This window comes from Lampris incognitus, unplaced genomic scaffold (genome assembly GCF_029633865.1).
Source record: "Lampris incognitus isolate fLamInc1 unplaced genomic scaffold, fLamInc1.hap2 H_2, whole genome shotgun sequence".
Classification (NCBI taxonomy): domain Eukaryota; kingdom Metazoa; phylum Chordata; class Actinopteri; order Lampriformes; family Lampridae; genus Lampris; species Lampris incognitus.
In genome coordinates, this window is record NW_026611077.1 from 1,113,839 (window position 1) to 1,125,396 (window position 11,558).

The window sequence follows — 11,558 nt, forward strand, 5'->3', positions numbered from 1 at the left end:
ATACTGGGGCTAGACCCGTTGGAGAGTGCAGGCCAAACTGCTTCCTAAACTGGTTCCAGATCCTTAAAGTGTTTGTGACTACTGGGTTCTGTGATATTTTTCTAGCTGAGGGGGGTAACTGCGAGCAGACCACCGACCAGAGTGAGAGACGTGCAGAGGCCAGCTCCATCTGTGCCCAGAGAGGCAGGTTATCCTGTGCCGCCGTGGTTTTCCAGAAGAGAATCTTACCGATATTACACGCCCAGTAATAGTAGCGGATATTTGGCAAGGCCCCACAGAAATGAGTTAATCATCTGATTGAGTGTAGAAAAAAGATTTCTTGATGAAAATCGGGATGTGGAGGAACACATAAAGAAAACGAGGAGCAACTGTCATTTTAATCAGATTTGCGCGTCCTGAAAGTGATAGAGGGAGGGAGGACCACCTAGACAGGTCAGACCTAAGACGATCTAACAGGGGTTGGACATTTTTTGCGAATAGCTCAGTAAAAGATTTGGTGAAGAAGACTCCTAAGTATTTGAATCCCTTGGTGACTCGTCTAAAGGGAAATGGAGCCTGGGGGAGTCTCTCCGCGGGAGGGTTAATAGGTAGATATTCACTTTTCTGGAGGTTAAGTTTGTATCCAGAAATCTTTTTGAATTGTTCCAGAATGTTCAGGATTACGGGAATGGAAGACAGTGGGTAGAGTAACGTAGAGCAGCAAATCGTCAGCGTATAAGGACAGTTTATGAGACACCCCAAACCGTGTAATGCCCTTAAATCTGTCCTCTCCACGGAGCCAAATGGCTAGTGGTTCCACGGCCAAGGCGAACAATAATGGGGATAATGGACAACCTTGGCGGGTGCCGCGGTAGAGTGAGAACTGGCTTGATCTAGTGCCATTAATATAGACCGACGCTACAGGGGAGGAGTACAGGACTTTTATCCAAGAGACAAAATTGGCACCTAGACCAAATTTCTCAAGTATGTAAAACAAGTACCCCCACTCCACCCTGTCAAACGCCTTTTCCGCATCTAAGGAGAGCACTATTTCAGGTGAGTCGGTGGCGGAGGAAAAGAGTATATATTAAACAACCCTCTAGTATTAAAAAAGGATTGTCTTCCGTGAATGAAACCCATCTGATCGGGGTGAATCAGAGCCGGCACGACTTTTTGGAGATGACACGACAAAACCTTGGCCAGTATTTTTAAGTCAACATTAAGAAGAGAGATCGGCCTGTAACTGCCCACAGAGGGGTGGGTCCTTAGACTTTTTGAGCAGCAGTGCAATTGAAGCCTCTGATAAAGTAGAGGGCAAACAGCCTACTAAGAAGGCATCATTGTAGACCCTCACTAAGATTGGGGCGAGTACTTTTGAAAAGGTTTTATAGAACTCAGTGGTGTAGCCATCAGGCCCAGGTGCCTTACTGCTTTGTAGTGACTTTATTGCATCCTTAACTTCTAGAATTGTTATGGGAGCGCCCAGCTCGCTAGTCATCCACCTGGCGAAGAGTCAATAGATCTAGAGGATTCAAGTTGTCCCAGTCAAACAGTGATGACTCGGATGAGTATAATTTAGAGTAGTATTCAGAGAAGACGTTACTAATTTTTATTGGGTCTGTTGTGACCTCGCCAGTGTGTGAATGTATTTTAGGTATCAGCCGGGATGTACTTTCCGCACGTGCTTGGTATGCAAGAAGTTTTCCTGGCTTATCTCCCTGTTCGAAAAAGCGCTGTCTGGTACGTAGGAAGAGTCTCTCAACTTGACCGGTTGATAGTAAATCGTACTGCGATTGAAGTTGAAGCCGTTTTGTATATAGAGCTGGAGAGAGGTTCTGTGAGTATTGTCTATCCAGTTCTCGTATTGCATCTGAAATTTCTATCAATTTTGAACGTTCTTGCTTCTTGAAAGGGGAGACAAATGAAATTATATGTCCGCGGAGGCACGCCTTAAAGGACTCCCAAAGTGTGCCACCACTAACATCTGATGTGTCATTTATGTCAAAGAAGACCTGAATTTGTGTAGCAAGAAAGCTTTTAAAATCCGGCTCAGCTAATAAATGTGTATTAAATGTCCATGGTTTGGAAGGTGGTCTGCCATGAGGGAAGTTAACTTCTACAGATGTGGGGGCGTGGTCAGAGATAACTATGCTGTGATAGTCACAGGAGCGAACATTGTGAGTTAGATTATTATCAAGTAAAAAGAAATCTATCCATGAATAAGTGTGGTGAACATGTGAGAAGAATGAGTAAACCTTGTTGGAGGGGAATTTAGTTCTCCAAGGGTCTATTAAGCCCTGTTGCTCAGCATGATATTTTAAAATGTTGGCGAACTTTGACGTTGTTGAGAGTCTGGAGGATGACCTGTCTAGTACTGTATCCTGAACTTGATTGAAGTCCCCACCAATAATAATATAGTGATCATTGATATTAGGTAAGGAGGAGAAAAAATTAGACATGAATTTGTCGTCATCCCAGGTTGGAGCATACAGTGAGGCCAGGACCACGGGAGTATTCTGTAATCTACCTGTCACTATAACATGACGACCATTGGTGTCGGCTATGGTGGTGACTGGTTCAAAAGCCACATTCTTGTTTATAATAATTGCGGCACCTCTAGCTCTCAGAGAAATCTGAGTGGAACAGGTGTCCCATCCATGATCTTTTGATTCGAGAAATGTCTGAGGTGCGGATATGTGTCTCCTGTAAAAAACAACGGTCACCTTTAAGATGCTGCAAGTGATTGGTCACCTTGTTAGCTTTGATGGCAGTATTCATCCCTTTAACATTCCAAGAGATGAAGCGGATGTTTCTACCACTCACTGACATGGTTCCCTAAGTCGTACCTGTACCTGAAATTGAGATGAGAGGGGGGGCAAAAAAGGGGGGGCAAAAGGGGGACCAACACGCATCACACACACACACATACTCACCCCAGGGGGACCCCAGTCCCGCAGGAAACTGCAAGCTTACGTATCTCCCTGGATACAATCCTTCCTGGATAAACATATCCTTCCCAGGTTAATCTCCCTCCCCAATGAAATAAAACAATTCCCATCTTAAACCTTTGTATAGAGAAATGTAAAACATAGAACATTGTGTATAAAGAGAGGGAAAGTGGAAAAAAAGACTGTAATGGTCGGTTCTGACATCCCTTCTCAAACATACCTTTCTCAAATATTAAACTAAATATGGCCAGTCAACTGTGCTGGGTGTAGCATTAACATCAGGCATGGAAGCACCCATTTGTGTACTTACAAGTAACGTAGCCCAACAGTGATCAGAAATGAAAGAAAAATAAAAGCAACATATGAACCAGCATGGAACCTTTAAGCGCAGTCAGTAATAACATGTTAACGTTAAGTAACCTGTAACGTTGGTAAAATAAACAAGAGGCAGGAGAAAGTAACGTTACTGACATAATAAGTCCAGCGGTGTCAGGTGCGCATTGTTCAGAGTCCAGTGCGGTCGCGATTCTGATTGGAACTGGAAGCGGCCAAACCCGCATATAAGTGAGCTCAAGTCCCAAATATGATGTAAAAAAACATGAAACATTTGGATTTGAGAAAAAAAACGCTGTTACCAAACACAACAACGAAGTCTCTGTAGAGGAGCTCAAGCAGGAGTCGTGACAACTTTCTCTTTCGGCTACACAACGTGCACCATTTATTCCTTCCACCATTACAACCACCACAAAAAACCCGCGCAGCGGAAGTGTGTCACTGTAAACCCGAACCGAGGAAACAGCAGCTGTAAACTTAAACTAACGGTCCTACTAGCTCAATAAGGGGAATTATGTAGCCCCATAACCACTACACACGTCCCCCCATAATTCGCCTTAATACGAAAAGTCAGTGTGGCGAGGGGGGCGGATCTCTCTGCCCCAACGGCTCCGCTGAACAGGAGCTGGGGGCTGGTTAACCGCAGGCAAAGCAGCGGAGTCCTCACAGCTGGACCGGGGAAAGGGAGGGGCTGGGGAAGCAGGGGGCGGCTCGCCGGGGGAGGGGGGCAGAGCCGGGGGGCGCCCCCGCCGTGGGGGCAGGGTAAGACCAACAGGGCGGTCTAAGTCCAGGTGAGCAGGCTTCAACCGAGTCTCACCAGTTTTCGTTAAATACATACGAATCTAATCAAATACATTTCGTGACTATACACGAAAAGAACGTATCAATATAACGGCCGTCGACTTCCTGGTTCCCGGTTTACGTTGTCCGGCTATAGTTTTCCGGTGGAAACAACCACATGTTTTATTTGGAGGAAATAAAATAAAATAGAGCAAAACTTTTTACGTTTATTTGGTCCAACCGAGTAACGTTATGGAGAAACGGTGGTTAATGGTAGCCGTCAGTACGTGAATGACGTTATTTCGCGAATAGTGGGGACGAGCGGGCGGTCTGTGTATTATTGATATAATGTGAATTCTTACTTAATGTCGTAAACTGTCTATTTATTTAATTTGCCTCGGCGAACTTAACATAGCAGCCATGTATGTGGCAACACAGGTTGAATTGCTGGTAGCCCACATTTTACATAGTAGTTAAAAGGTACCGTATAGACTTGTGTGCGCGCATCTACTGCATTCTAGAACGGCAACACAAAACGTGCACTTTAATAATAATAATAATAATAATAATAATAATAATAATAATAAGCAGTATCTCTAGGAAGGGATCGAGCGACCAAGGGAACAACGAAGGAAGGACACGTTGTTATTGGAACTACGCCTTCGCGCGCCAACCACAATGTCCCACGCGCACAACGGCGCTGCGCTCATTGCGACGTCGACTCTGGTAAGTTGAAGACGTGTCCATCAGGCTTTATCTTACGCATATAGTAGCATGTGCAGTTCTGTTTGAGAGCGTTTTGGCTACAATACACACGTTTCTGCCATGTTACTCATTTGTTTGTCAAAGTATGGCCTAAACGTTTGGTCCAAATAGTTAATGAGAGTGGAATTAGATCGCTAATAATGTCAGCTAGCTAGCATGCTAGCAAGCATGTTTGCTAGCTAGCATAGTCCGCAGAGCTAATGCGTTGCAAATTGGGGAAGGGGGTTGCTATTTTTTGGAGAATGGAGAGCCTCACAAATGACTTTTTCTGGCTAACACAACAATTTCGTGTAACTGACTTGCTAACCTAGTTGACTAACAGTCCTTATAGCTTGTACATAGCAATAGCATGACATGAGCCCATGTTTCGCCACGAGTTGCTAGCTCATAGCTGCATTAGCCAACTCGGATCACCGCTATACTGTAGCTCAACCGGTCGGAGAAGATGAGGGTTTCTCTAACCTCCAAAAAAAGACAACATTGGATGAGTATTACTGTATGTGGCAATATAGTATTCAGCCCTCTTTTCCTTGTCATTGCAGCTCCAGTCATTGTTTTTGCCCACCCTTGGATCACTCAATATTATTAAACCCAAAGGCTCTTTTAAGAGCCAACCTCTGTCTGTCATTCTGTCTGTCCATCCTTCCGCCCACCCATCCATCCTTCTCTTTCATACTCCTGCCTATTTGTCAGCCTCTCACTCTCGTTTTCTGTCAGTCTCTCACTCTCTTGTCTGTCTGTCAGTCTCTCACACTCTTGCTATCCATCTCTCACGCTCTTGTCTATTTCATCCATGGCTTCCAACATGGACCACATCCGCGACCACACTTATGGAATGCGCATTGGACATGCTTTCAACAATGAAGCTGTCTTGACTGGAGACATGTTGGACCAGGCCTATCAGGAGGGGAGGCGCATTGCACTTGCTCTGAGGCATGAAATTGATTATGCTGAAGACGTGGACGAGCACTTACTGGACGAGGCCTACCAGGAGGGGAGGGTCATAGCACTCCATGTGAAGCACGATGCTGTCCCAACTGAAGCCAGGGTTAGTGTTTTAATAGCAATTTGTGTGGATTTACATTTTCAGTTTCAAAACAGTGCCTTCATCATTATTTTTAAATGTCAGTCTTACAAGAATTGTCACACACAGAATGCGCAAAGAAAGGTCCCTCAGCCGATAAAAAGGAACCATGCAGGACGAGGCAAGCCAAGAGGGAGATGTGGAGGACGGCGTCGAGCCTCAACTGCTGGTAACTCCTAAACAAATTTGAAATTCATTAAGTCTCATTGATTTACTATGTAACTAATCATTCATGTCACTGTTTCTCTGACTACAAAGTGATCACAGGATCAGCGTTTCCCTCATGATTGAAATATACTTGTGGTGGTAGCAGGGGTGGGGTATGATCAGACTCTGCTATTGCTAGATTTGATACTTTTCAATACGTTGGCAGCCATGAATATACTTGGGCGGCCTGCAAAGTATTTACTATGTGTGGGAAATCCTGCGGGTTCTAATGATTAGCCAATCAACGCCAAGGATGGGACTAACAGTGTTGTCAAGCTGTTGTTGAGCGTCGTCATTTGTAGTGTAATGAACATGTGAATAGATTGTTGCTATTTTGCCTTAACCTTCAAAACATGTTAGGGTTCTCCTAATCTCTTTCTATTCTTGCATGTCTTGTTTTACAGTCACATGCCCTGGTACGGAGGACTCCCAGGCCACGACTACTGCAGGGAATTCCCAGCCAAGAGTGTTTGCTCAAGAAGAATTTGGTAAGATTGTACACATAGATCGCATCATCCTGAAATCTTAAAGATGCCACACAGGGTATCAATTGGCCATGGTATAGGACGCTATACTATTTGGGGTTATATCTCATTAAAGCACCCTGCCACCATTCATTCATTGCACCATAGACATGTTTCACTTGGTCTGTAATACTGCATCTACAGATAAAATTTTTGTCATTCACCCTGTTGATCCAAGTAATCCTTAGTTTAGATGTTTAGTAATTTGCAACTGATCAGACGTGATTATTCATATACAGGCATGGTACTGTTAGATTTTCAACGACCCTTTATGGCTTTTGAGCACTCAAATGGAAGTAGAGATTACAAGTTCTCTATTGCACCTTTAACATATTCAACATGCTTTTGCATTTCCTTCATAGACCGAAACATGGAGAGGCTGTCAATGACTTCTGGGTCATTCCATACTGATGTGCCTGCTGTGCCTCTGCAAAGCTCCTCGTCTTGGTCCTTGCGTCAGCTGACAGCCCAAGAACAGTGGAAGGAAGCTCGGCCAGACCACCTGCAATATCTACTGGCAACTGAGGCTGTTGGCCAGGAGTTGTGCTCTATCTGCCATCAGGCTGCTGTTATAAGGTTGGAGTCAGATGTCTGCAGCTCTCTTCAGTTTTTGTAAATAGTTTAGTTTACACACTGTTATCATAGGCTGAATAAATACGGAAGGATATGTCCTAACAAAAGGACATGGCTCAATCTTACTCCAATTATTCCAACCAAATGCAAAGTTGAAAATATATGGCATGTCTTATTTGCTTATGAAATAATTATCTGTTTTTCTTTGCATAGGTGCAGAGACTGCCTTCCCGAGGAGTGGTTGTGTGAGGCCTGTGATGTGTTGCACCATAAAAGATGGCCACTCCACAACAGAGACAGCGTGGTGGATGGCTTCCTCAAGGCCATCCCACCATCCACATGCTATACTAAAGGGGAAACTGGACACTACATCTCACACAAGCAAGGTACATATTCTATGTGTTTTTACTCACTCACTATTAAGGCATTATTTTATGTTCTCAAATTTTTGATTGGTAGTTATTTCTGTGAGAGTGTATGACATTAAAATATACATGTTTCTATTCTGTCTGTTATGCAAATAACATGTTTCTATTTTATTTTCTGTCAGCTTCCATTTTACCCACAGTGCGCGCACCACAGCTATGCTCATGTGAAGTTGCTGACGTCACTATGTCTCCAGGCAGAGAAGTCATCCTTATCACCATAAACGGTAAAGAGTTGTCCTTTTATACTTCATATCTGTTAGCATAATGACATGTCATTGTCTAAATTGTTTAAATATATCACCAGGACGGTTCGACTTGCACATGCCTGTTCATGTGTGCAATATCTGCCTGCAACACTGGACCCCGGATCTTAAAGATCTAATCAAGAGTGGTTACTGGCCAGCCTCTTCACATTCCCAGACCCTGTACACTATTGACCTCTTCCACTCATTCCAAGACCTGAAGGTCATTTCACCTGGCTTTTCCAGGCAAGCTTTTGCAAAGTTGCTGGAACATCGCACTCGGCGTGCTGGAAGAGTTAAGTGTAATAGAACAAATGTCTTCATAATTATTATTATATTGTTAAATAGACAATACCCATATGTTCATAATTATGTACACTTCAGTCAGGGCAAATCAATGGGGATGCACTTCAGCGGAGCTTCCTGGAGTTCAGCTATTGCTCGTTTGAGGAGGACCAGCTCTGCTGTGCGACCCCGTTCACCTGCCCCGCCTGTACCCCAGAAATGGTGGCTGTAGCAGCTGATGGAAACCGGAAGCTTTACCGCTTTAAACGATCCAGCGGGTGTGTCTTTTGGTTGTGGTCTTTTTGTTGAATTTGGTCTTTAGGACAACGGGAATGGTTTACTGATGTTATGGTTGTTGTTTTTTTTTCATTAGCTTCGAAAACACTGCATTTTTTGAAGGGCTGTTTCTTGCCAAGGACAGTAAGGTGTCAGCTTTTGTTGACACCATTAGGACTGCAGTGAAAAGCGTAAGTCTTACACCAGCCAAGTATACATTAATCATGTTGTTACTGTATGTACTCACCACATACTAGTGGGCTATTCAGCTACTCCCGATACCAATGGGTATTAAGTGAAAGGAATGTTAATGATGCTGTAGTACCTGTGTTTCAAATGTTTCTGTTAATGCACTGTTCTCACAGACGCAAGGCAAAGCAACATGCGGTGCTTCGCAGTGGGCAGCAGCCAGGGAAACCTCACGGAGGGCCAGTAAACTCGATGAGGAGGGCGTTGAGGTAGCCGTGTGTCGCCATGGCTACCTCTTGAAAGGCCTAAATATGTACCGGGGTGAAATGTTTGCCTACCCTCTGTATCTCCAGAGAGAAATTCAGGCCACAGCAAATGTCAAATTCTTTGCCATGGATGTCACCTGCAAGTACTGGCCATACCTCCAAAAGGTAGTGGCTGCCCTTCCACCACTCCAGGGGCTCTTGCAGATGAGGCCATTCCTCAGCATCATGCATGCCAGGGCTCATGCCACAAAGTGTGAGGTATATTTTCATTTTTTCAATTTATTATGTATTGTTTTATAAAGAAACAATATTGAGATTCAGCTCAAGATTCCATGTCAATTTTCATGCACTGCTGCTAATATCAGTGTTCAGTCCATTGTCAGTGGCAGGGGCAGGGTTCTCCGGGTGTTTCGTGATCAAAGGCAGGGCCACTGGTACTTTTGATCAATCCAGCTTCCTGACTACATTCATTGTCTCCTTTAACAGCTTAAATGGAGTGGCAGGAATCAGGAGGGAGCGGGCACAACGGCTGGTGAAGAGGTTGAGCAGGTGAACAGCTACCTCTCCCGTTGTGCTCTGACAACAAAATATATGTCTAAAGCAGGTTGGTCACTTTCAGCACTTTTCCAGCACCCAATCCCTACTCATCTCAACTCTACTCTCTTCAACTGTACCTTACTGTACTCACTCTCACTTCGTTTTCTAATTTTCTTTTTAAAAAGTGGCATTGTATCTATCCTGAAGTGTGTCATCTTCTCACATTGTTCTATAATTTGCGGTCCATAATGACATCCTCTACTTCCAACAGCCCGTGTGGACATGCTGACTGTCCATGCAATGGAATGGAACAGGCACAAGGGAGACAATCTCCACAAGGCCCTCTCCACAAGATATGTGAAGGTATGTCCTGTATTCATGTTTGTTGTATCATTATGTGTTTGTGTATCTGGTTAAACCCACATGCGTGAAGCAGATTTGGGTGACTGTACCTGACTTGAAATTGATGCTGAAAATATTTCTGTCTTTCAGACTTGTCAAAGAGCTGTGGAGGAGACAGCAAGACTTCTAGAGCTCAGAGAAGAGGTCCATTGCTCAGAGGAGATGGCACTGCAGTGGGTTATGGATGTTCAGGAATGGGCTGGGGGTAAGGATGACAGGAAATCATATCTCTCCCATCTCTTTTTGTCCTTTTTTTGCATTTATATCTGTACTTTCAGAAGTAGCTGTTATTGAATGCTGAAAAAGTAGTGCAACACATATACAAACTGTGAAGTAGGTGTGCGATTAAATGATTTTGTTAGATTAAATATCTATATCTGGTATTCCTTTACTATTTCCCAATTCTGTAGAGACAACAGATGCCGCCAGTGATCAACGATCCCTGCAACAACAGTCCATTGAGGGGCTTCATCTGAGCCTTCACCACAGAAAACAGAGCCTCTACCGTCAAAATGGTATGGTAAAATTTTAAGTATTTATTTGTATCATATGTAAACATGTACATGATCACTTACCCATTCACTACATTGTCAGTTGTTTTTGTGCTACTTTTGTCTTGTTAGACAGCAACAAGCTTCGTCACCGCCTGCGCAAAAATTTGGCGAAAGACAAGCGGCGTCTCTTCGAACAGATTGCCGAATACAACAGGCTGGTGTCAGAGATGCAGATCAATGTGGCAGTGGTCGAGAGGTCGCTGGCTGGACACACTGTGTCACACATATGGCCATGGGAGGTGTACAGCAGTGGTACGTGCCTTTTGAGATGCTCAAATGTGTGTGTTTTGAGACCCAGGGTATAATTATATAGAATATAAGTTACGGAACTATGCCCTGATCATGCATCATAAAGTGACATTTAGCAAGTCAATAGGGGATCTTTTGTATAACTTACAGGATCATCAGTGAACATCAGCACCAAGAGACGAGTGCATGACCAGCAGATGCTGACCACACGCCTGCAAGAGGAGAGGAGCATCCTGGTTTTGGAGATGGCCCAACACTGCACTTCGTTGCGAAACCTGGCCTCGGCTCTCAGGACCAAAATTATAAGTGAGGGTATGTTAAAAAAAACAACAACTTTGTTTTCCATTCATGTTACTGCCATCCCACCAAAAAAATTTTGCAACACAAAATCAGCAGGCATTTGATTAGATGTTACATACTATCAGAATCCTTACTATTGGTTTGTGTATTGTCTTGTTTTGAATGTCAGCAGAGGGAAGTGAAGGACTACGATGTCTTCTTATTCGAAGACTTTCGGAAGTGGAAGGTAGTTTGCGGTTGGTCCTACACCACTACCAGGCTGCTTTGGGGCCACATGCATCTCTCCTTGGAGGCTTGGATGATGAAGAGGAAAGTGAACCTAGCAGTTCGGAAGAGAGTGAGGAGGAGGCTGAAGAGGAGGCAACCTAGGTAGCCCTGGCAGCACATCATCCCCCACCCTCATCCATCTCCACTGGCTCCCAGTCAAGAGCCGTATCTCCTACAAACTCCTCCTCCTCACCTACAAATCCCTCCATGCCCTCGCCCCCCAATACTTGTCTGAGCTCCTCCACCAGTACACTCCATCCCAGAACCTACGGTCCTCTGACCTGGGTCTGTTCTCCACACCCATACTAAGCTGCAGACTTTTGGTGACAGAGCCTTCAGTGTGGCGGCCCCTACCCTCTGGAACTCTCTC

At 44.4% G+C, this 11,558-nt stretch overlaps 1 protein-coding gene across 1 annotated transcript; it reads left to right on the forward strand.

Annotated features, from left to right (window-relative positions):
* The first annotated feature begins 5,610 nt into the window (after positions 1 to 5,610).
* Positions 5,611 to 10,677, forward strand: LOC130131969 (uncharacterized). Its single transcript, XM_056301696.1, has 16 exons — positions 5,611 to 5,853; positions 6,334 to 6,394; positions 6,501 to 6,584; positions 6,983 to 7,196; positions 7,407 to 7,579; positions 7,744 to 7,845; positions 7,998 to 8,086; positions 8,248 to 8,426; positions 8,522 to 8,615; positions 8,790 to 9,137; positions 9,366 to 9,483; positions 9,688 to 9,779; positions 9,909 to 10,023; positions 10,229 to 10,333; positions 10,442 to 10,568; positions 10,671 to 10,677. The coding sequence occupies exons 1-16, from the start codon at positions 5,611 to 5,613 to the stop codon at positions 10,675 to 10,677; spliced, it is 2,151 nt and encodes a 716-aa protein (XP_056157671.1).
* Positions 10,678 to 11,558: the final 881 nt, after the last annotated feature.

Bases quoted from the DNA above. Each gene is read 5' to 3' on its own strand.
- LOC130131969 (XM_056301696.1), top strand. From the start codon at position 5,611: ATGGACCACATCCGCGACCACACTTATGGAATGCGCATTGGACATGCT. The intron at 7,580-7,743 runs GTACATATTCTA...ATTTTCTGTCAG, and splicing joins CTACATCTCACACAAGCAAG to CTTCCATTTTACCCACAGTG. The intron at 8,427-8,521 runs GTGTGTCTTTTG...TTTTTTCATTAG, and splicing joins CGCTTTAAACGATCCAGCGG to CTTCGAAAACACTGCATTTT.